Source organism: Bison bison, unplaced genomic scaffold, assembly GCF_000754665.1.
Source record: "Bison bison bison isolate TAMUID 2011002044 unplaced genomic scaffold, Bison_UMD1.0 scf7180017864109, whole genome shotgun sequence".
Lineage (NCBI taxonomy): Eukaryota > Metazoa > Chordata > Mammalia > Artiodactyla > Bovidae > Bison > Bison bison.
The window spans coordinates 1,262,869-1,287,956 of NW_011494681.1; the positions used below are offsets into that span (position 1 = coordinate 1,262,869).

The window sequence follows — 25,088 nt, forward strand, 5'->3', positions numbered from 1 at the left end:
GCATCAATTCTTTGGCACTCAGCTTTCTTTATAGTCCAACTCTCACATCCATACATGACGACTGGAAAAACCATAGCCTTGACTAGATGGACCTTTGTTGGCAAAGTAATGTCTCTGCCTTTGAATATGCTGTCTAAGTTGGTCATAACTTTTCTTCCAAGGAGTAAGCGTCTTTTAATTTCATGGCTGCAGTCACCAAATGCGGTGATTTTGGAGCCCAAAAAAATAAAGTCTGTTTTCATTGTTTCCCCATCTATTTGCCATGAAGTGATAGGACAAGATGCCATGATCTTTGTTTTCTGAATGTTGAGTTTTAAGCCAACTTTTTCATCCTCCTCTTCCACTTTCATCAAGAGTCTCTTTAGTTCATCACTTTCTGCCGTGAGTGTGGTGTCATCTGCATGTCTCATGTTATTGATATTTCTCCCAACAATCTTGATTGCCGGGGGTGGCCATAAAGGATTTCCACAAAGTCAAGCTCCAGTGACCTCTGCCCATCTCTTGTTCTGTAGCCCATTCATTAGTCTTGGCCTTTAGGAATCACCTGATTCTTCTGCCAGACCTGTAGTTATATTTCAGGCATCTTAGAGCTCACAGCCAGGGCAGACAGACAGCTGGACTTGCCATTCACCCTTCTAAGCTTTGGCTTCCTTGTTTAGAAAATGACAACCAGGTGGTGGTCTCTGAGGTTCCTCCCAGGCTGGACACCATGATTCTGAGCTGGTGCCGTGATGGCGGTGCTGCTGTCGTGGCAGGGGGTGTGGCCACTAGCGGTGCAGGCCCACCAGGCCATCCATTGGCTGCACAGGCTTCCCTGACTCCTATGGACCTGCTGACCCCAGCTCGGCTCTGCATATGGGGACTCTGAGCCTCAAATTCTGGCAAACCCACATTACCACAGGGACAAGGCACCTCTTGGCACCTCACCCAGTGAGGTTCCAGATAGGCAGATGACAAAATGGTGGTGCCACCAGCTTTTCCAAAAAACAGAGAGAGGATGTGTATCTATCTGGCAGGAAGTGACTGTGAGCACTCAAGTGTTAGCAGGATGACTCTGGTGTTAGAAATGCCAGTGTTTGATCATTTTCTTCTTTTCACCAATGTGTACTTTTACAATGGCGGTATACAAAGAAAAAGAAACAATAAAAAGTGTTTTAAAGGCCCTCATTCCCAAAACTAAGGCAACAGGGATGACTAGGGCAGGCTGATGATCACGCCCTCCCTGGCTACACATTTTCCATGCTGAACTATGACCACCTCTCCTCCCTTTCAAACCCAGTCTTGCTGCTCAGTGTTAAGTGTACTTCCTGTGCACATCACGGGGCATGCCCAGGCCACTTTGAGCCCACCCCTGTGTTTGGGAATGTTTCGATTCTGCTACAGCAAGGACTCCAAAACCTGCTCGGCCGTTAGAAACACTCGAGGAAATTTAATGTGCAATAAAACTATTTCCGGGGGCCCTGACTCATATGGAGTCAGACTGGTTTAGTAGCTCAGGGGTACTGCTCAAACAGCTGCCCTTTCTAAGTTTCCCCAGATGGTTTCAATGATCAGCTTGGTTTGGTGTTCAGATCTTTCTGGAACCAGAGCCAGTCTGGGAAGGTAACCTCAGTCTCCTGATGGGCTTTACAGACGCCAAGGAGAAACATGGAAAAGTGATCAGTGGGTTTCCTCTTGTCAATCATATTTCCCCCTCACAAGCCTCTTTTATTTTCTGTATTGGTGAAGAGCTCAACCTCAAAAACTATCCTACCTGCCTCCTCTCCTCGGTTCTACCTATGTCTAATCGCAGGACTTTGGGCAAGTTTCTAAACCTCCCTGTGCCTCAAGCTCCCTTACCCATGAAATAAAGATCATGGCACCACCTGCTTTGGAGTACTGTTGTGAGAACTGTCCCAACTGACACATAGAATGCTTAGAGGAGTGCCTGGCCTGTGGTAGAGCTCATTAGTGGTGGCCACTGTTTTCATTATTGACTTGCTCTGGTCCCACATGTCACCCTTGGCACACTTGCCTTGGGCCCCTTTCTAGAGGGAAGTGCAGGTCCTTGGGGCACAAGAGGAGGTGCCACATCAGAGAGGAAGGTTTGGGATGGACTTGTCAGTATTCATGCAGTTACAACCCCTAGCACAGCACTGGGTCATAGTCGGGGGGGAGCATACTGTGCAAAAGAGCACTTCCCCGAGGAGCAGGACAGACATGGGCTCTCCAGGTCCTAGCCCTGGGCTTCCTGGGGGCCAAGGGCAAAGCGTCTCCATGTTAAGGAAAATACAAATAGGGACTACCTACCTCAGGGCATGCTGTTCCTTCCCATCAGGATGGCTGCACATTTGGAAAATGGGCAATATTTTAAGATGTAATTATCAGAACAATAGACGCTAAGCGATTGGACAAGGTGAGACATTTCATCACTCGCCAAGTTTCATGCTAAAATTGTGGAGTTTAGCAAATTTCTACTCCTGTTCATGCTGTGGATTAATAAACAACCATAGCCAGGGCTGATCACAGACTGAGGGAGAAAAAAGCTTTCCTCCAACCTGTCAACTCTGTACCTGGAGCAATTTGGGATGGCAGAGCTCCAGAAACTGCAAGAAGCTGCCACTAACAGTGTAACTGTGGTCTTTTACGCATACAGGAGATGTGCTAGTTGGTGGTTGCTTTTTTTGAAGCTACATATATTAGCAATCCACAGTGAATCGGTTCTTTATTTTTAGGCACCAAGCGTGATCCTTTCTGCTCCCAGGATGGCATGAGATACTTGCACAGATGATTTAATGAGCACAACCTCATAAAAATAGCACAATTATCTATATTTACAACCCAGAAGTTTCTAGCGTCACCTTAGGTTTGGAGGTGGTGTAGGCATTTACTGGATGCCCTGGAGCATAAATAAATGCCACTGATGGGGTAGAAAAAGGACAAGAATTCCAGTGAGACTAGCTGAGTGTAAGGCCCAACTCCAAGCTCTGGGTCTCTCTAGGCACATTTCTTGATCTCTGAGATGGCCTTGGGGAATCCCAGCCACCTCAGGGGGGTGTGGCCAAGAAGTGAATGCTTATACGTATTCCACGGCTCCCCTATCACCCAATCACCCTGCAGCTAGGCAGGGTCACATGACTAGCCAATGAAGGAGGAGCAGAAATGACCTCTGCCCCTTCCAGCTGAGGCAGTGAAAAACCCATGTGTGAGTATGCCACCTCTCTATGGCCTGGTCCAAGGGACTGAGAAGGCCACCTTCCTCTTCAAATGATGCAGTTTACAAGCTGGGGGAGCTTCTTTCAGCCTGAGTCTCTGAGTGGCTTTGTGGAGGAGAGCATTCCCTCCCCCTCCCCCATTCCCAACTCCTTATGGACCTTCAGTGAACAAACAGCAGCTTTTTTTTCAAGTCATAAATGAATGTTGTATATACAAATGTTGAAGTTCAATGAATAGCCAGTTTGAGTAAGAAATCATCTTTGCTAACTTGGTAGCATGGAGATTTTTGCGTTCTTAAGGGACTTCTGTTTAGGGGTCCCCAGGTAACCTCCTCCATTCTCAGAACCACATGGCCCATCCTCACTAACAGCCAAGGTCGTTGTGAGACAGGAAGATGTAACGGTAAAGAGTGTGGGTTCTGAAGCCACATTGTCTTGATCTGAAACCGTGCTCTGTCATTCATGAGCTTTGTGATTGCTCTGTGTCACGGTTTCCTTACTGAGACATGGAGCTCATTCTTCAGAGGATTGTTACACATACAATAGATACAAAACCTTTGAAACCGTGTCGTGCACATAGTAAGCACTCAGTAGACAGCAGCCACGACTAGGTAAACCATCTAGCACATAGCAGGTATTCAGCAAATATTAGTTTCCTGGATCACCTCTTCTTTCCCTTGGATCCGTGATTCCCAACTAGGGCTGCACATTAAAATAACTTAGGGAGATCTGAAAAAGGACCAAGCCTGGGCTGCACCAGCAGAGTTCCTGATTGGCCCGCGGGAACTGATTCAGACAGACAGGCGCCCTGCTGGACCGGGCAGTACATTAGGACTGTCTTCCCCCCACCACCTCATCCCTCCTCCTGGGCCTGGAGCCGTCTCAGCACTGCCTCCAGATTGCTCTGCACCATCCTGTGCTCTGGGGGAATCCCACCCTCCAGGGGCAGGGATTTCTGAGTTCTGGGCCTAGCGCTCTCAAACTCAGCATCAACTCACACTGGCTGGCTGCCTGACTCTGGTCTTGTGGTCCAGAAACTAACTGCTTTTTCTTTCTGAGGCTGAGTTCCTACAATGCATTCCTGCCTCACCAGCTCCCAGAGCTGGGTGTGCTGCCCCGGGGATGTGCCTGAGTTCAGGTGCAACAATACACCTGGAAGAGAATGGAGATTTTCCAGAACAGGATGAGGAGAAACCTGAGTCTCAGGAAGAGGGCAGGGAGGGAAGACAGAAGGAACGCGGGGCAGAGGAGCAGGCCTGATGCTGGTGCAGTGGGGTCCTGAGCATGAGCCTGTGGTGGAGGCTGGAACAGAGAGAAGATGCTGCTTGTGTGTGTGTGTGTGTTGGCAGGGTGTGGGGGAGGGCAGCTCAGCAGGAGACAGGCGGGCTTGGAGGAGTAGAAGGAAGAGTGGCCCAGGTTCTAAATTCTCAACTGGGTCCCTTGTCCCAAGCCCTTACCCTGGTGAGCTGCAAGCCCTGGACCCTGCTGACTCTTGGGTCTATTTCCATCCTATCAGTCAGCCCTGCCCCAGACCTGGGGTTCACCTCAGGAGGCCTCCCTGGTGTCTGGTCCCTGCTCTCTGAGATACACTTTGTGGAGACAGCTGTCTGCCAAGGACCTGTACATGCCACTGAGACGAGGTGACATTGGGGCAGAAACCTGAGGATGGAGCGGGTAAGCTATGTGAATATGTGGGGAAAGGGTCTTCAAGCAAAGCCAGCAGCAGGTGCAACAGCCAGCCGTAGGGGGAGCATGCACCTGGAGTGCTTAGGAATTGGTGGGATAGAACAGTCTGGGGAGCAGGGTAAGTTAGGGAGTGGGAGAGGTGGCTGAGGTGACACCACTCAGGGCCAGACAGGCCAGGTAAGGAGTCTGGCTTTTTCTCTGTGAAATGAACAGGGTACTGTTCTCGAAAATTCACAAAACTTGTAACCTGAAACAACTAAGGTGACAAGGAAAAAGCAAAGATGAGCTGAAGTTGAAGAAGTGAGTAGTATGTGGTCCTGCTTTGAGCTCCCTCTTTGTGACAAAGCATGATGCCAAGTTCTAGTTCCCTACCGTGCAGCCAGGCCCTTCTCCCCAGAGGCAGTCCTACCCCAGGAAGAATGTCCTGCTTTCCCCCCACCCCTCTGTCTACCTTGCCCTGTGCAGGCAGCCTACCTTGCCCTACGCCGCCAAGTAGGAAGTGTTCATGTCCCCCTCCTCCTCAGTCTAAGGGAAGAGACAGCAGAGCATGGACGTCAGTTCTGGTTGGTAGAGCCTCTTAACATGGGTGCTTTGTGTGGGGGAGGAGTAGGGAGGGGAACTGAAAAGGAAAAGCTGCTGCTACCTTTAGGGGAACAGAGGGACGGCCCTAAGGATCCGATGACTGGCCCATCTGCCCCACCTTCCCTCCATCCCTCGTCTCTTGTTCCTTCTACCACAGGCTCCCTGGGTTGAAGGCTTTGTTCCTGTTCTGTTGTCAAACCCAGTGGCTCTGACTTCACTCAAAGGCAGGACACTCTGATCCGATTCAAAAAATATGCACTGGCCTTGTCTCCACAATTTGCCCACCTCCCCACACTCTGCCCCACACTCCACGGTGACTGGAGACTTCATCTGGCCTGGAGACAGGTGACAGTTGTGACCAGGATTCCAATAGCTCATTATATCCTAGTTATAACTACTGTTGCCCAAAGAATAATTTGTGTAGCAAACCTCTGAACAATACGTTCACATTCAGTAAACTTAAAAGGCAGCTTTGAAAATGATCTAAATAATCTTTATCTATTGATCCATCCTTCCCTGATGGCTCAGTGGTAAAGAACCTGCCTGCCGATGAAGGAAACACACGCTTGATCCCTGGGTCAGGAAGATCCCCTGGTGAAGGAAATGGCAACCGATTTCAGGATTCTTGCTGGGAAATTCCATGGACAGAGGAGCCTGGTGGGCTACAGTTCACAGGGTCACAAAGAGTCAGACAACAGCAACTGATCCATCCATCCACCCACACACCCCATCCATCTATCTATCTGGGTCCCCAATAGAAAACTGCATAAAGGAGACAAAAGGCAACTAACAAAAGATATATAAATGCCTAAAAACCTTGAGAACCTCAATGTTTCTAGAACTCAAGAAATGTGTATCAAAACACTGAGAACAGCCAGTGAACACGGACAGTAGTTAATGTCGTGTAGGAAAAGGGAAAACAGACTCGCTCAAGCATTACTGATGGTGATGCACATTGATCTGACCCTTCTGGAGGGGAATCTGGCAATAGGTGGGAAATTCTAAACAGGCACACCCTTATATAGGAATTTTGCTTAAAGGAATTTATTATTACGAAATAACTGGACAACTCCACAAGGACACATGTACAGGGCTTTCCAGGAAAAACAACCTAAACCTCCACAGTAGAAACCTGGTTAAATAAAATGTGCTATATGGATATCATGGAATTGTCTTTAGCTACCAAAACTGATATAAAGCCATATTTGGGGATATAGAAAGGAGTCCACAATGTAGTAAGTGCAAAAGCTAGACTACAAAAGTGTGCATTGTATGATACAATTCATATGATACAATTTTTTTGGAAAATTCTGTGTGAAATGTATAAAAAAGTCTGGAAAATAAATAGGCCAAAATAAATTATTTTTGGTTGCCTCTGAATTACAGGATTTTTGAGTTTTACTTTTTCATATGTTTCTGCATTTTCTGAATTTTAGGTAATGAACACGTATAACTTTTGAAATCAGATAAAATCAGTAATGCTGAAATGCTCTGAAAAGTGGAATGAAACACTTGGTCAGGAGACCTTAGTAGAAAGGTGATCACTGTTCCCTTCCATTCCCACCTGAAGCCAGTCCATCAGGGGATCTCCAGATGGAAATATGCTTCAACTGCCTCAGGCAGACAAGTATCTATCCTATTTCTAAAAGTTCCCAGAAAAAGAAGCTTCAAAACTTCCCTTGACAATCCATTCCAGAGTTTATCAAATCCATCTGAAAAAGAAATTTCCCCTAATGTCTAATCTGAAACACCTGTTCTGTGATTTAAGCCACTGCTTTTCTCCTTCAACTTGCAGTGAAAATAGGAACTGGTGGCTGCCGTTGGTCCTAATCAAGAGCAATTATTTCCAGAATATCTGAAATTGTATACATCCTGCAAGCTAAACACATGTGCCTACATACACTCACAAGTGCAGGTGAGCACGCGCACGTGCACACACACACACTCAGGACTCTATAAACTGACATTATCACAGAAGCAAACATTAAATTCTGAGGCTTAGGCTCAAAGAAACCCTTTGGAAAGCCCCAGCGCATCCTTATGCAGCTCAGAAGCAGACTTCAGCCCCAGCTTATCTGTCTGTGTGTCCAGTAGTGACACTGCCAGGAGGGTAACCTTGAGCAGGAATGAGAACTAGAGATGCTGCAGGAATCTATCTCATACGTGTTCTGGTTGATAAAGAGTATCATCCCCCCACACCTTGAGAAGAGGAGAGAGAAGAGCAGTTTGCTGATGCCGACAGCCCACGTGAACAGTACATTGTGGCAACAGCTTTCTGTCTGTTCCTTAATCCCTCCTCTGTTCTCTCTCCCTCCTTGTCCTACTGCTCCTTCCCTTCGTCACCTTCTGCCCAATCTATTGTCTTCAACCACATCGCGGCTCACATTTATTGTTCATTTACCATGCCTCAGACACTGTTCCAAGAAATCTACATGTACTCATTCAATTCCCACAACCATCCTAGAAAATGGATTCCACTACCCCCATTTAAAGTGGTTTAATCCATGAGCTCTGTCCACTACTTTCTGGGCACCAGATAATCTCTTGATGCAATCCTTAGTAGTGATGGGGGTTTCCTTGGCCCCAGAGGCGCTCCAGGACGGGAGGGAAGATGTGCCGAGGAGCTTCCGTGGCTCAGAGACTGAGGGAGCTGAACAGGGTAGAAGTGGTGGAGACTTCAGGCTTTGGAGCCTGGAGCAAATGCTGTCATGCCTCAATCCACAACCTTTGGGCATATGTGCTTTCCAAGGTGACTTCTAATCACCAGGCTCTGCCTCTGTGCCTGAGGGCACGTATTCCCCAAACCAGAGTAGGCCACTCTGCCCCTGGGAGCAGCTGTTGGTATACTAATACCCCAACGCCCTCAGCCCTTGAGTGGGATTATTCTGGGTCATGAGTTTTATCTCCAGGGGATTAAACCATGGCCATAATGATAATTATATGACAGTCATCCTTTATTAGCTGCCTTCCTTCTCCTGAATCACTTCCCACTGCCCAGTATATAAGGGCTTCCCTGGTGACGCAGGGGTAAAGAATCTGCCTGCCAATGCAGGAGACAGAGAAGACTCGGGTTCAACCCTGGGTCAGGAAGCTCCCCTGGAGGAGGAAATGGCAACCCACTCCAGTATTCTTGCCTGGGAAATCCCATGGACAGAGGAGCCTGGTGGGCTATGGTCCATGAGATCGCAAAAGAGTTGGACACAACTGAGTGACTGAGCACGCACGCACGCCCAGTGTACTACTTGTACTTGAATCCTTATCGCCTTCTTGGGAAAACCTAAGGCAGGGTTTCTGACAGCTCTGGTCTGAATGCCAGCTCCGGTCCCTTCCTCCTATATGAACTTTGATGAGCTTTGACTCTGGAAAGGGGGCGAGATGTTACATTTCTATATATTAACACCAAGTTCTGGCACACAGGCACTGAAGAAAAGCCATTCTTACTGTTGCTGTGAAGGGGCTTCTGTTATGCGGCCACTGTTCCTATCTCTAAACAACAATAAAGCATCTTTTACTTCCTCACTAACACTTCCAGAAACACCAAAGGCTAGAAGCTGACTGCTCTCCAGTCTTGGACCAGGAAAGCTAACAGCAAATCAGACCTGTTGTACAGACCTGAGATCAGATGTAGTTCCTGAGAGTTCAATTTCTACTTCAAAGAAATAATTGCAAGCAATTTTCCAAGAATGAGCTTTCCCCCCGCTTGCTAATTTAGACACGCCAATCGCTTCCTTAGGTAGAGTGCTTTAATGCTGACAGAACATTTCCATCCACAGTGCATATCTGCTTTGGAGTCTCACCACTGCATCCTGCGTCAGTCAGGACAGGACAGCTCGTGCTCCATAATGAACCCCAGTCTCAGCGCACTCACACAACAAATATGTATTTGCTGCTAGCTCTCCCATGCCGCCTTCTCTGCAGCGTCCACACTGACCAAACAACTGTCATTTGGAATACGGCGAGCACTGCGGCCAAGGGCAAAGAGCCGCCAGGAACGTTCTGTTCTAGCGGGCAACGGGGAACCCTCAGTGGGAGAAGTACTGACTGTGTCTGTGTGCTCAGTCGCCTCCCACAACCAACTCTTCGTGTCCAACTCTTTGCGACCCCATGGACCATAGCCCACCAGGTTCCTCTGTCCATGGGATTTTCTGAGCAAGAATATTGGAGTGGGTTGCCATTTTCTTCTTGAGTGGATCTTTCCAACCCAGGGCTCAAACCCGAGTCTTCTGAGTCTCCTGAATTGCAGGCAGATTCTTTACCACTTGAATCATTAGGGATGATGAAAGGAATGACTACCATCACGTTATTCTACCCATTTTATTGGTGAGTTTAAGTGCGTTCTTAAAGTCCCCCCAGGGAATTAGGTCAGAGTGGGGGCCAGGATTCTGGTGGTTGCTTCTCCCTGAGATGCCCAAAGAAGACAACATTGGGAGACGAGGGCCCCACTCCTCTACTATCTCTCTCCAAGCTCAGCAAACCTGAACCCCATCTTTGTAATGCTACCCACCGGCTAGCTCAAGGTCAAGGGCAGACTGGTAAAAGGTCAAAGAGACTGACTTTCTGAAGTCTTTCAGGTATCAGGTGATCAGGGGAATTATTTTTTTAAGTGGTAGGCTGTGGGAAGGAAAGGCGTCCCTCCCTCTCGTTTGATAGAGGGAACTCTTGTTCCCAGAACCAAGCAGAAGTCTCCAGACTGGAGGATGTTACCGCCCTTTGTCCACATCACCAATACGAGGTGTCCTCTAGAATCCCGCAGCTTCTACCCAGCAGTGTCCTGGAGCCCACTCACGTCAACCTGCAGGAACCGATTGTGTGTGCTTTTTCCCGGTTCCACAATCAGCACAACGGTGGCTTCAAACTGGCCACGGCAGGAATATTTACACCACAGAAACTGGAAGAGTTGTTTAAGTCAGGGCTTTTTTTCTCCCAGATTGCTGGTTGTTTAACAACAGCTTAGCACATGCCAGGACATCACTCAACTCTTCCCTCATGCTCGGCTTTCCCTCCTGTTGTTGCATGCCTCGTGGGCATATGTGGAGCCCTGAGGACCGGAAAGCTTCTTTGAGGAGAGGGGCTCTGCTTCGTCCTTTGTACAGTTCTTTCCCCTTCCCTGGCATATACTTACGTGGCCTTTACTGGTTGCCGGGCCTGTTCTAATCACTATATGTATAAAGTCTCTAGTCCCTGTGAGGAAGGTGCTATTATTTTACAGATGAAGAAACTGAGGCACAGAGAGGGGAGGTAACTTGTCTTAGGTCACAGAGCAAGCAAGAAGCAATGCCAGGATTTCCACCCAGGAAAGTCCAACTCCAGCATCCCTGTTTGTAGTAACCACACTCTGCTGACCCTCAGAGCACATAACAGAAGAAGAGGAAGTTCTTAATTAAGAAATCACATTAAACACCATTTTTTTGAATATCCATGTGAACTACATCTGGCAACCACACAGTTAAAGTAGACTTTTTTTCACTCATTTAATATTCATTTATTGCATGCTGGCTGTACGTCAGGCTCTGTGGTAAGTCAGGAAAAGAACACAAGGACGTGGCCAGTATGAGGTAACATTTATTTTGCTTTCATTAAACAGGCACCCTGGTAGGTCCTAAGGGGTGATGATGATCATGACAACTGATGATGGTGACAGCAATGGGACTTACTGTCATTTAAATGCTTAATGGCCACATACTGTGCTGAGAACCTTTACATTTCAATTTTGCTATATCTTGTGAGACAAATATTTTACACTTTTGCCCACTTTACAGTTGAGGAGACTGACAGCCAAGAACACGTCAGAAGCCGTGTGTGTGCATGTTCAGTTGCTCAGTCATGTTCGACTCTTTTGACTCCATGGACCGTAGCCCACCAGGCTCTGTTGTCAATGGGATTCTGCAGGCAGGAATACTGGAGTGGGTTGCCATTTCTTTTTCCAGGGGATCTTCCCAACCCAGGGATCAAACCCGAGTCTCCTGCATCTCCTGCATTGGTAGGCAGATTCTTTATCACCGAGCCACCTGGGAAGCCTGTCAAAAGCCATACAGCCTGTCAAAGCTCATCCAGGAAACTCTGACAACACTCTATCTACAAAGGCAGGAGAGTTAGTTAGACGCTGGGGTTTCTCTCCACCACCTTCTGACGACAGCCAGGCAGTTCTATCTTTGCTCCAACTCAATCCGGAATGTTTACATCTCAGCCTTCAGGAGATCTTTTGTGTTGTCTATCTAACACTCCTTGAATATAGATATAGTGAGAGGAGGCCCAAAAACCAAAAGAAAAAAGACTTTTCCAAGCATTTTTGTAAGAAACATGAATCATTAGCATGCTGAAGAAGCCTACAGTAAGCATAGATGTGCATGATACTCACTGAGTTCAACACACGGTGCCAATGAGACCAGAAACTCGGAACGTGCTCAGTGGGGAGCTTCAAACCAAAGCAAGGGCCTCTTCTTACCGGCTTTGTGATTAGAGCCTCCTGTGGGAAACAGTAGGAATAAAACTTTGAACTTGGAATTATCAAAGTTACCTTTGAAATGAAGTGTTACTATCAAATAGAGGGATAAAATTTTAAACAAATACGCTATAACTTATACAACTCTTTGAATGTTTTTTCTTTAAAGATATTACTGCAGAAGATTATTCTCTTGTTCACCAAATAGTGTTATCACTTAAAAGTATATTGGTAACTATTTTTAGAGGGTTTTTTTTCTGGTTTAATCTAGGAAATACACACATAATGCAACCGTGTGTGTGTGTGTGTGTGTGTGTGTGTGTGTGTGTGTGTGTGTAGGGAGTGTTACTATGCAGCCCATATTTCTGGTTCAATTCAATCACTTGCTCTATTGAGTATGTTTGGTTCCAAATGACTCTATGCTCTTTCTAAAAATAAATGTCACCTGCCACAGACATTATAATCACTTAGGAGGGCCAAAATAATATGCTTGGAGCACCAAGGGCAACTAAAAAAAAAAACAGTCCTCCAAAATGACTTGAGGAATCACTTCATCAGTCTTGATTCATTCACTCCAGGTGAATGCTTTGAGAATAAATACACTCAAATGTTTGGTTTTTCTTAAGTACTTTTATTCCACTACTTTCAAAAAGATTTGAAGCATTTGTTGATAATTTAAATTGTAGTTTATCCTGGCATTTCATTGACTTAATTTCTGGGAAATGCTTGCTTTTGCTCAAATGAGAAGGAAAAAGATGAAGTTTTACATTGAAGAGTATCAAAAGGAAATACTCAGAGAAAAAAGATCATTAAAAAATCATTCATTTAAGGGACTTCCCTGGCAGTCCAGTGGTTAAGACATGCACTTTCCATTGCAGGGGGTGTGGGTTCAATCCCCTGGTTAGGGAACTAAGATCCCTCACGCCATGCAGCACAACCAAAAGATAGAAAATAAAATAAAATAATGTTCATTTAAATATGAATTGAATACACTAAAGTAATATACAAAAAGACATGACAAATGGAGTAAGGGGAAATTATTTTAAATCCTTGCCTTGACGAATAAAACAAAATAGAGACAATGAAGGCATGAAATATAAATAGACTATAATTACAATAACAAGCGTTGGAGAAATGGAAACATTGCTGATGAGATGTAAAATAGCGCAACCACTTTGGAACATGGTTGTTTCTTTAGAAGTTAAGCATGAATTTACCAGCTGACCCAGTCATTCCACTCATAGGTATCTATTCAAGGGAAATAAAAACATAGGTGCAAAGACTTGTATATGAACGTTCATAGCAGATGTTTCGTAACAGTCGAAAAGTAGAAACAACCCAAATGTCCATCAAAGGATGAACGGATAAATAAAATGTGGTATGCCCGTCAATGGACTTATTATTCAACCACAATAGGGAACAAAATACTGATATGCGCTACAACATGGCTAAACTCTGAAAACAGATGAAACACCACACAATGTATAATTCCGTTTACATGAGATGTTGACTATAAGGCAATTCATAGAGGCAAAAATAGACCGAGCTTGCCCAGGACTGGTGGCAGGAATGAGCAGTGACTGCAAATGGACATGAAGTTTCCACTGGGTGATAGAAATGTTCTGAATTTAGATTCCAGTAAGGTTTGAAGAACTCTGTAAAACTGCTAAAAGTCAGAATTGTACACCTAAGAAATAAATTTGTGATATATAAATTGTACCTCAATAACATTATTGAGAATAAATACTATAATTAATGACTTTACCTTTGTTTGTTCATTTGTTTGTTTTTAATTTTATTTTATTTTTAAACTTTACATAATTGTATTAGTTTTGCCAAATATCAAAATGAATCCGACACAGGTATACATGTGTTCCCCATCCTGAACCCTCCTCCCTCCTCCCTCCCCATACCATCCCTCTGGGTCGTCCCAGTGCACTAGCCCCAAGCATCCAGTATCGTGCATCGAACCTGGACTGGCATCTCGTTTCATACATGATATTTTACATGTTTCAATGTCATTCTCCCAAATCTTCCCACCCTCTCCCTCTCCCACAGAGTCCATAAGACTGTTCTATACATCAGTGTCTCTTTTGCTGTCTCGTACACAGGGTTATTGTTACCATCTTTCTAAATTCCATATATATGCGTTAGTATACTATATTGGTGTTTTTCCTTCTGGCTTACTTCACTCTGTATAATAGGCTCCAGTTTCATCCACCTCATTAGAACTGATTCAAATGTATTCTTTTTAATGGCTGAGTAATATGGGTCCCAAGCTTAAATTCAATATAAAAAATAACAAACAGATGATAAATATGATTACATAAAAATGTAGAGATTTTATACATCAAAATAAAAATAGAATGCAAATAATTAACTGATAATAACATTTATCATACATAAGACAAAAATTTATTTATAGTATATAAAAATTTCAGGGACTTCCCTGGTTGCCCAGTGGTTAGGACTCTGTGTTCCCACTGCAGGGGGTCTGGGTTCAATCCCGGGTGGGAGAACCAGCTCCTACATGCCCCAGCTAAGAGTTTGCAAGTGCAACTGAAGATTGTGCACGTGGCAATGAAAACCCATTGCAGCTAAATAAATATATAAATAAATATTTTTTAAATGATTTCATGCAAACCTTTGATAAAAAAAAATGGTGAGATCCCAAAATATAAATGCGTGAAGGGAAAAAACAGACTAGTTCCTCCTCCCCTTTGAAAATGACTAGTAAACTTACCAAAACAATGTATTCAATCCTAAGACTAACCAAAAATGTGAGTTTTAAAAGCTATGATTTTCACCAATTCAAATAGAAATTCTTTAGAAATACCCCATTTTTTCTGGAATTACATAATACTGGTCTATGTAGGGAGAGACAAATCCTCTCGTGTCCTGTTGGACTGAATATAAATAAGGACACTCCTTTAGGAAAACAATTCTGCCATTTGTCTCAGAAGGCTGAAAAATATCTATAGCCTTTGATTAAATAATTCTACTATAAGTATATGATACTAGTTTAAGAAAATAATTTAAGATACAGAGAAAAACAATTTTATGTACAAATATGTTCAGGTAAATAGTATTTATAATAAGAGATAACAAAGAAACAGCCCAACTGTTCAACAGTAGGAGAATGTTTAAGTAAACTATTCTGGGACTTTCGGTGGTCCAGTGGTTAGTAATCTGCCTGCCAATGCAGAGGACATGGGTTCGAGCCCTGGTCCAGGAGGTTTGCACAGGCTGCAGGGCATCTAAGCGCCTGTGCCACAACGACTGACACCTGTGCTCCCTGGAGCCTGTGTCTGCATCAGGAGAAGCCACTGCTACGGGAGGGCCGTGCGCCACAATTAGAGAGCAGCCCCCGCTGCCTCCCTGGAGCCTGTGTCTGCATCAGGAGAAGCCACTGCTACGGGAGGGCCATGCACCATAACTAGAGAGCAGCCCCCGCTGCCACAACTAGAGAAAAGCCCGGGCAGCAACAGACCCCTGGTGGCCACAAAGACCCCGTGCAGCCAAAGATACATGAATCAAAAACAAAAACCAAAAAAAGCTATTCTGCATTCATACAATGCAATGCTATGTACCATTAAAATATTTATGGAAAACTGATAATAACATGGGAATATTCTAGTCATCATGTTCAGTGGAAGAAAACCCCAAGAGTATACAAATTAAGTGAAAAAAAATCACACCAGGATACAGTATCATTTCAATTAGTAAAAAATGTGTGAAAAGAAGATTGGAAAGAAATATACTAAAGTGTTAACTGTCACCACCTCTAGGTGAGTGAAATTTCCAAATATGCATTGTAGGTAATACTTTTGTGGTTATAAAACATAACTTACTGCTGTTCTTACAAAGGGAATCTTCAAAGGTAGATATCCCAGGATACCTCACTGCCTATATTTTGAAAGTCATCAAAACCTTATCTATCAAAAATTGGTACTGGATTGACTGACCCAATGATTTGATGTGATACATTAAAATTGAATTCAATGGACAGAACACTGCACTGTCTATTACTCACATGCCTTTTAAACCAACTTACTGATAGCTTGGCAGCAGTAAGTTATTTTGCAAGAAACAAGTTAGCAAGTCATTTGCCCAGTGGGGCTATCCACTATTATTCATGACCTATTTGTTACATTTGATGATGACCCAGCAGAGCAATCTCTATCTACCATATATCAAAAGCAACCATGCAATTAAGTCAATTCAGGCCCAAAGTCAGTCAGTTCAATGAGACAAATAAGGATTTTTCTTTTAAATGTCGGTGGCATCATGTGAAGCAAAATTGACTGACTGACTGAATGAAGATCTCAGTTATCAACTGACTTGCAAAGTATTCTGAGCATGCCAAACTTGCAGCCATTTTGCTTAAAGTACAGCCTGTTTTCAGCAACACTATCGCACCAGAGCCAATAAACATTTTTTTAAATCTACTATAATTATCAAGGTACAAATGTTTCCATCCTGATTGGAAACCACCCTGGGTGCAGCCTAAATGAAGGGTAGGAGTGAAAGGAGACGGCCTCCAGCCTCACCTCGGAGCAGAAATTCTGAGGAAAATGGGTCTTTCAGATCTGCCTTCTAAAGGAAAAGCAAAAAGAGCAGCTTCTGACAAAAGCTACCCTGCTGACATCAGCCGCAAGCCCCACACCTATTTCCCATTACACATTTACAAGTGGCTATTATAGCCCTCAATGCTGACAACAGTTTCCTTAGAACTGGAAACTCTCGTGTTGCGATTATTGTTTTTGTTCCTTTCTACCTTCTCTGACTATAAACATTAAGCTAGAAATATCTGTTCTATTAGACCCTCTTAAGAAAATAGGGCACAGCCCCACTCCAAGGTGGATGTCAAGCACTCACCATGGTGAGCTGAGGAATTCAGGGTCTGCTCCCAGCGACTCCATTTACAGTAGGACCTTGGGCAAGTCACTCCCCTGGGTTGCTAAGCAGGGCATGAAAAACAGCAGGTTTGATGAGTTCCAGATTCAGTACTCCTATCAGCCAGGTCATCTGAAATGCAAAAGAAAATAAAGAAATAATTGGTAGAAATGTATAACTAAGCTCATAAGAAAGTAAGGGAAATCCTCTGAGGACCCCTCCTCCAAATGAAGTAAGAGAAGGAACTCAGAATATTTAAACAGTGGTGAAGCCAAAGCTGCCTCGGGTTGTATTCTGATATTCACTCATCAGAAAGATGAATGTGGCCTTGGGCCCTTGAAAAATATCAAGTCAAAAGGCAGATGCTTCCTTCCGCCACCCCACTTCCATGAATTAAGTTAGATCTCCAAAAGGCTACCAACACTTTTAGGAAAAGGGTGAATGACAACAAGAAAAACAAGAGTAAAACTGCTGAACGAAGGCAAAACTATGGGTATATGGGTCAAAGGGGAAGTGGTTCCCTGAGAACTCGTCACTTAAAGCCAACCTGTACTCACTCTTTCACTCAATAAATATTTCTTGAACGCTACGTGCCAGGCTGTGAGCTAGATATTGGAGATATAGCAATGAACAAAACAGGTAAGCCCTGCCTTGAAAGAGATTATATTCCAATAGTGGGAGACAGACGATAAACAAACATGCAGATCAGACAGTGACAAATGCTAGAAGAAAAATAAATAAGGGGAAGGAGGCTAATGAGTAACTAAATAGGGGAGAAATCTTGTCTAGTTGGGTGAAGAAAGTACCCTGAGAAATGTAACACCTAAGTAAGACCTGAAAGGAGTGAGGGAGTGATCCATGCAGACATTAAAGCAAAGTGCTCTCTAAGCAGAAGGACCTGAAAATGTAAAAGCCCCTAAGCCAGGCCTGAGGAAGACAGAGGTGGGGATTGCGGCAGAGTAAGCAAATGAGGAGTGTAGAAGATGGGGGTGGGGGGCGTGGAGAGAGATGGCACAGGGGCCAGGTGACAGAGATGCGTGAGGGCGAACTGGTGACTTGGAAATTATTCAGAAGAGCTGGAAAGACACTGAGGGGTGAGTTAACATGTAGAATGCTCACCAGAATGCTGTGTGGAGAACATACCATAGAAAGGCAAGCCTAGAAGCTGGAGCGCCAAATAACACAACAGGTCAAGCAAGAGGCGATGATGACCTAGACAACTTGGGGCCATGGTTTGAATGTTTGTGCTCCTCCAGAATTCACATGTTGAAATCCTGATCCCCAAATCTGATGGTATTATAAGATGACAGCTTTGGGAGGTTCTTAGGTCATGAGGGCAGAGTCTCCACGAATGGAATTAGTGTTCTTATCAAAGAGACCCCACAGAGCTCCCCCAGCTCCTTCTACCAAGTGAGGACACAGGCAGAGGATGCCAGCTATGGGCCAGATGAGGGCTGGTTCTCCAGAAAGCAACCAGGCTGGCGCCTTGGTTTTGGTCTTCAGCCTCCAGAACTGTCAGAACAAATCTCTGCTGTTCATAAGCCACTCAGTCAGTGGAATTTTGTTGTAGCAGCCTGAGCAGAATAGAACACTTGGTGTAATGAAGATGGCAAAAATGGCCAGACTCTGGAAAGGAAAGGATTTCCATATTGATTGGAAGTGGGTTGCGAGAGAAAGGCTCAAACATGACTTCTAGACTTGTGGCCTGGTTAACAATAAGCAAATAACAAGCCCTAGCACCCAGATTGTTACTTTAAACATTAATATCATTTCCCAGAATTCTGGAGAAATGGCTGATTCCAAGTCTGTAACATAAAATGTATAAAAAAGAATCTAGCACTTCTTTTCACACCAGAAAATTAAGAAGCATTTGGAAAATATTACAGATGGGTCAAAAGGATATACAAACCAACTTAAATAGGCTCCCAATAGCCAAAGGTGGAACAATTGGGCATCAATAGATTTAATAGCTGCAATGGATTAAAATATCAAATATATTTTAAATGTAATAATAAATTTCAAAATTCATTGGTCATATCTAGAGGACACAGGGTATCAGTGTGTCCCTTTGAAAACTAGTAAATAAAAGGACCAAATCAAGCAAACTGAATCTACTTACAAAACTGTATCTTGGAATGCCAATTGTTGATGAGGAGAAGGCTTTCTTTATAGAAGTATCCTAACCAATAAATGAGGAGAAGGCAATGGCACCCCACTCCAGTACTCTTGCGGAAAATCCCATGAATGGAGGAGCCTGGTGGGCTGCAGTCCATGGGGTCTCTGAGGGTCGGACATGACTGAAGTGACTTAGCAGCAGCAGCAACTAATAAATGAAGTGGGAGCAATATGATTTTAATACTTCAACACCATAATTAAATAATAAATCTAGGTAATAATCATGAATGGCTGTTGTTAACATCATTTAAAAAAAAACAGGTAACTGGATATTATTAATATATGCTGTCTGATGGACGGAAGTACAATACACTGCCTGATGCATTCTTGTCAAAAAAATTAAAGCTAAATGTGAACAGCTCTCTAAATCTTACCACCAATTTACAGGAAATAGAGGCTTCTGTGAATCATGCTGATTGACACATTGGAATGCAATCAGCAAAAACCAGACTGTGGAAACTATACAGAATAAATGACCTGATTTCTTCAACAAAGACACTGTAAAGAACAAGATGAAAGACAGAGAGGAAATCTATATCCCAAGAAAGACTCCAGAGTTATATCAAACAATTGTAATCTATGAGTCTTACTTGAGTATGGATTTGAAGCAAATAAATGCAATTATACTTTCTAGCATACTCAGGGAAAAAAATGCTTTAATCTGCCAATACCAAGAGTAAGCAAGATTGTGGTATAATGAAAACCCTTCTACACTGCTTGTGGGAGTACAAACTGACACAAATACTTCCTAGTCATCAACTAGGGCACTCAAGGCTGTGCATGCCCTACAAATGAGCCAGCTACTCCTAGATTTATACCCTGGAGAAACTCTGGCCTGTGGGCACCAAGAGACAGTATGGGAGTGGACCCAGTAGCAAAGTTAAACAGTAAGAACCCCCTGCCCAATGTCCAGTCACAGCAGCAAAACTAAAGTACAGTATATTCATAAGAAGAGATATCACAGATCAGTGAAAACTGAGTCAACAGTTACCTGCATCAACATGGATAAATCTCACATCACATTGCGTAATTTAGAATACTACATACAGAATAATATCAGGTATATGAAGTTCAAAAGCTTACAACTGTAAACGATGTATTGAGATTTTAAGTGTGTTTGATGGGGTTAAAAGGCCTGACACAGGCTGGACAGGTCTATAGGCAATAAAACCACACAAATGAGAGGGTGTGAGCTTCTGGATTAGGGAAGTGACACACAGCACTTTCAAGTACCACTTCTCAAACTGGCTGTGGCTCAAACCACTTCTCACATTCATATGTGAATTTGTTGTATTATTCTTTATACCATATACACATATTTAAATTATCTTATGTGTAGACAACATTTCAAATTTTTATATAGAGGGTGAACCAAATGACTAAAACCCTTCCCAACACACTTAAAATTCAACTCATGTGATGTCTCATTTCCCTCATCTTCCTCTTGGGAAAAATAATAGCAACTATCTCAAAGGATATGGTAAAGATTAAATGAGTTAATGCATATAAAGTGCTTGGATTAAAAGCATAGGGAAAAAAAGAAAAAGATTTAGGACTAGTAATGAATATATAAATGCTCCATTATTTATAAAGAAAGGGTGACTCTAAAATTCATAAATCTGAATAAAGTGTGCATGAACCTTCTGGATGTGTTTGAAGAGATGATCTGTGTGCACCAGTGCCATACAACTTTAATACACTAATAATATCAATTATGTCCAATTAAATCCTATCATCTCTTTAACACCTAAATAAATAAATAAATAAAGTGCTGGGATGAGAGCCAGACATATATGAAGACACATTAAGTGCTCAATAAATATAACTCTAACTATTACCATCAGCCGCCTATTCACCAACAGAACTGCCAGGAGAACACATCTTTCATCTTAAAATGGAGAGGAACTATTAAAATCCCAAACAAAGGAAGATGTGGTGGAAGAATATTTTGTATTGCTGCCTGCAGCAGCCAAGCAAGGGCCAGCCAGGGAAGCCTTCCTCATCCTTTCTCTGCCCCTGGCTGGCCTGACGGAAACCATGGGATGGGTCCAAAGGCTTACTCCCTAAAGAGTCATGATGGGTCATGCTGAGAATGCAACCAGCCAAATATTCTCAAGAAACCTGGAGACAGCCATGTCCTCCTGCTTAAAGGTGATGACCTCATTCCAAACCGTCTGTGCAGCCTGCCCCAGGCCTTCTAAGCCAGTCAGACAGACACACTCACCACCGTGCCTGGCCATTCCCCATCACTCCTGACCTGTACTTTACTCAGTCTTGTCTGTACCGAACATGAACCCTTGACTCCATGATTCCAGCTTGCCCCAGGCGTTCTGGACTTGGTCCTGTTCTTACCCTCCCTCTCATGCATGCTACAGTTTTTGCTAGCAAACTACAGCTTGTCTGGCCCTGCGGTGCTTCCCCTTCTGCAATGCACCGACTAGAAGAATATTCTCTGGTTCCGGGCCCAACACTAGTGGCTTTGATAAGATGCTTTTGGTTGCAAGTAACAGAAACCCCAAGCTGACGTAAGCACTAAAAAGATGGTACTGGCTCAGTGATTAACAAGTAGTCATAGGGTGAGTTTTGGGAGCCAAATCATGGCACCAGAGTCACAGTTTCTTCTCATCCTGTCTCCAGCAGTACCTGCTTCATCCTTAAAGCTGACTGTCTGCATGTTCGCAAACTGGCTGGAAGCAGCTATAGGGGCTATGTGTTCCCTTGTTTATGTCTAGTAGAAAGGGAAAACTCTCTCCCAGTAGCTCTCTTAAAAATGAAGCGTCTTCTTTTCTAAAAGTCTCTAGAGAAAAAAATTTTGGCTCATTGGCCTAAATTGGGTGGTGTGTCCTGAACTAGGCACTGTGACCAGGGGTGGATCTTCTGGCTGGGGATTAGCTGACAGAGTCCGAGGAGATGTGTTTGGGGGTGGAGGCTCCTCTCCCAGAGCACAGGGGCTGCTGGAGGAGGCACGATGCCTGGGCCCTGCTTCACTCTCTGCTCTGCTCTGTGCCCTCGGGGCACCCCTTTCACAATGTACCACCCCAGCTGTCCTGCTCCCTGGCTTCTAGTTGGATTTGACCCCAGAACACCAGCGGAAGATCTGAAGGTGGGAGGCAAACAGGGCAGGAGTGACTGTCCCCCAGCTCGCTCCCTGCTGTGCTGTGGTTCTAACAGAGGCTGTGCTCCTCTGGTGGGACATCCCCTGGAGGGCGCCCCCCACCCTTCCAGCTCTAGCTGCTCCCTCCCTCACCCCCAGCTCCTTCCCCCCGCTCCTCCCCGGGGGTAACAGCTCCCACTGTTACCTGCCACCTAGTGCTCCCCTGCCCCCGGCCCACCCCAACTGTAAGCAGCCCCTCCACTAAACCCTGGAGTGCAGTCATGTGTTTCCTTCCCCGGCCTTGGTTACCACAGCATCTGAGTGAAGACTGGGAAAACACTCCCAAGAGGAAGGGAGGACCGAACCGCAAACACCCACAGCTCTTGCCCCCCTCCCCCACTCCACTAATGGGAAGCAGGAAACTGTCCCTCATGGTCTCCAGCCGACAATTCACTATTCTAGCTTGTTACTCGCTATGGATTACATATGATATGAATAATACTTGCATACACACAATGGGAGTTTTGTCTCTTTCTAGAGAAATGCTCTCTAACTCCCTGAATGCTAAGAACTTCAGGTTGCTTCATGGGCTCAGACAGAAAAGTGCTTAAACCGTCAGACCTGCTGTTTCTGCCAACAAACGCCGTCGGATGGCTCAGAGCACACGTCAGTGATCAACCAGGGATGAAAGACAGAAAAACAGGAGCAGCGGGAGCGAAGGGAGCCTCAGAATAGAGAAAGACCCAAACGAGTTATTTCTGGTGTGGACAAGTCAAGCACAGGTGAGGCTGAGCCAGTGAGAGGGAGGGGGGCACCAGTTGTGAGGATCTGGGGTCTGTTACGCAGGATTCCTACTGAGTAGAGAAGGTATCCAGATACAAGAGGGAGTACAGCAAAAGATGGGCTCAGGGCTGTGGAGAAATCTCATTCCCAAAAGTCACCCACCCCTACCCCTTCAGGAAGAGTGAGCCCTTAGAACTGGCCTAACTGGTTGTCAACTGAGACAAATTGAAGAGGAAACACTTCTGGGCTTTGTCATGGTGAATGTAGGTCTATATGCACGTATGTGTGTGTGTGTGACAGAGAGAGAAAGAGACAGACAGAGAGACAGATTCTCCACCACCCATTAAGTTCTCCTCTCCCCTCTTGTCTCCTCTGTTGCAGCATGAGCGTGCTTTCCTGGGGGAGCCCACCTCCGTTCACTGGCCTACATCCTGACAGCTGGGGAAGGACACACATACACACAGGGCCTTCCACCTGGCATCCCACCCCACAATAGCTGTTCCGACCACGTAAGAAGCATGGGGGTCACTGGTCATTCTCCAAAGAGCCAAGGACACAGAGATAATTGTATCAAAGGGATTCAACTTCCTGGATGACCTCACTCCACAGATCTGCAGAGAACAGATAAGCATCACAGGGCCCTGGCAGCGGCCCCTCCAGGGAAGGAAAGGGCTAGGAAGCTGACTTTCCACAGTCTGTGCTGCCTTCCTTGACCCAGGGACAGGCCACCTGCAGCCTCCAAAGTCAGGATGCCCCATGTCAGCTCCTGCCAACTCCACAAGAAAGGCGACTAGGGCCATACCACCCCCAGAGTAAGGCCTCCACTGACCCCACGTGGGCCCCCGGGAGCCTTTCCTTCTGTGTCCCCCCAACAGAGATTTCTCATATTTTCATTCAAATGAATTTGTATTTCATTTCTGAACTTTTTCTTTCTTTCATGTTCTCAGATTATACAGCATAAAAAAAAAAGAATAGGTTAAAAAAAAAAGGTATATTTCAGAACATAATTTGTGAGCCTAATAGTTATAATCAGCAATAAGAGGAAATGAAATGATGTTTCCAAGCATTTATTTAGTCATTATCCCGATATTTTTTTTTGAGTCCTTTCTGCACCAAACACAAATTCAAGCCTGGGAGATGGAAAGCTAACACACCTCCCCTGTTCTGGAAGAACTCACAGCTCACAGATTTGTTGGAAGTCATGCTATGCTATGCTAAGTCGCTTCAGTCGTGTCCGACTCTGTGTGACCCCATAGATGGCAACCCACCAGGCTCTGCCATCCCTGGGATTCTCCAGGCAAGAACACTGGAGTGGGTTGCTGTTTCCTTCTCCAGTGCATGAAAGTGAAAAGTAAAACTGAAGTCGCTCAGTCATGTCTGACTCTTCATGACCCCATGAACTGAAGCCTACCAGGCTCCTCCGTCCATGGGATTTTCCAGGCAAGAATACTGGAGTGGGGTGCCACTGCCTTCTCCAATTCATAGACACTTAAACAAAGGGCTATTTAAGTACTCTGAAGTCATTTTATCCATAGGAATCCTAATATTATATTAATTTTATATTAAATTAATATTATATTAAAAATTATATATTTTACTAATATTATATTAAATTATTAATCAGCCAGAGGAAGAATCAGTTATCAAAGCTTCATTTTATAGTGCTCAGAGGTGGCCCAGGATTTGTTAACTAATCCAATACTCCTGCCTACAATCGACTGCCTTGTAGTTTCTGGAAGGATGCAAAGATTCTAAATCCTTGCTAATAGGGTAGCTGCTCGCCACCTGTGGCTACTGAGCTCTTGAAATGTGACTAGTGTGACTGAGGAACAGAAATTTAAATTTTATCTAATTTTATCTAATTTTAATTAATTTAAATAGTCACCTGTGGCTGGCAATTTCCAATCTGCATATCACAGTTCCAGAATTCTAGTCCTATTTAGATCTGACTAGATTTACCAAAAGCAGTGAAGATTAATCAGTCGAGACTAAAATCAAGTAACCCACCAACGGGCCTGGTCAACAAGGTATTAATAAATCAACTGTCTGCCCACCTGGACTCATCCGACCTTGAATGTCTAGAAGAAAATGAACCTGTTACTCAGTTGGAGCAGAAAAGGAGGTAGGAAGTGTAACCATGAAGCAAGGTTAAGCACCTAAAACAGAAGCCCCAGGCACAAAGAACCAAAGAGAAGTCTTCGGGGGTGGATGGGGGGAGCTGCGGAACAACACCAAG

General features: G+C 44.5%; 1 protein-coding gene across 10 annotated transcripts in view; it reads right to left on the reverse strand.

Moving 5' to 3' along the window:
• RAPGEF5 (Rap guanine nucleotide exchange factor (GEF) 5) overlaps positions 1 to 25,088 on the reverse strand; it is a 360,172-nt gene that overhangs the window by 292,610 nt on the left and 42,474 nt on the right. For 4 of the 10 annotated variants that reach the window (XM_010839032.1, XM_010839028.1, XM_010839031.1 and 1 more), the window contains exons 2-3: positions 16,783 to 16,932; positions 11,821 to 11,928 (exon numbers count right to left, since the gene is read on the reverse strand). In XM_010839032.1, coding sequence (XP_010837334.1) covers positions 11,821 to 11,928; positions 16,783 to 16,785 — 111 coding nt within the window. In that variant the 5' untranslated portion in view covers positions 16,786 to 16,932. The other 6 variants (XM_010839035.1, XM_010839027.1, XM_010839030.1 and 3 more) reach the window with 5 other exon arrangements.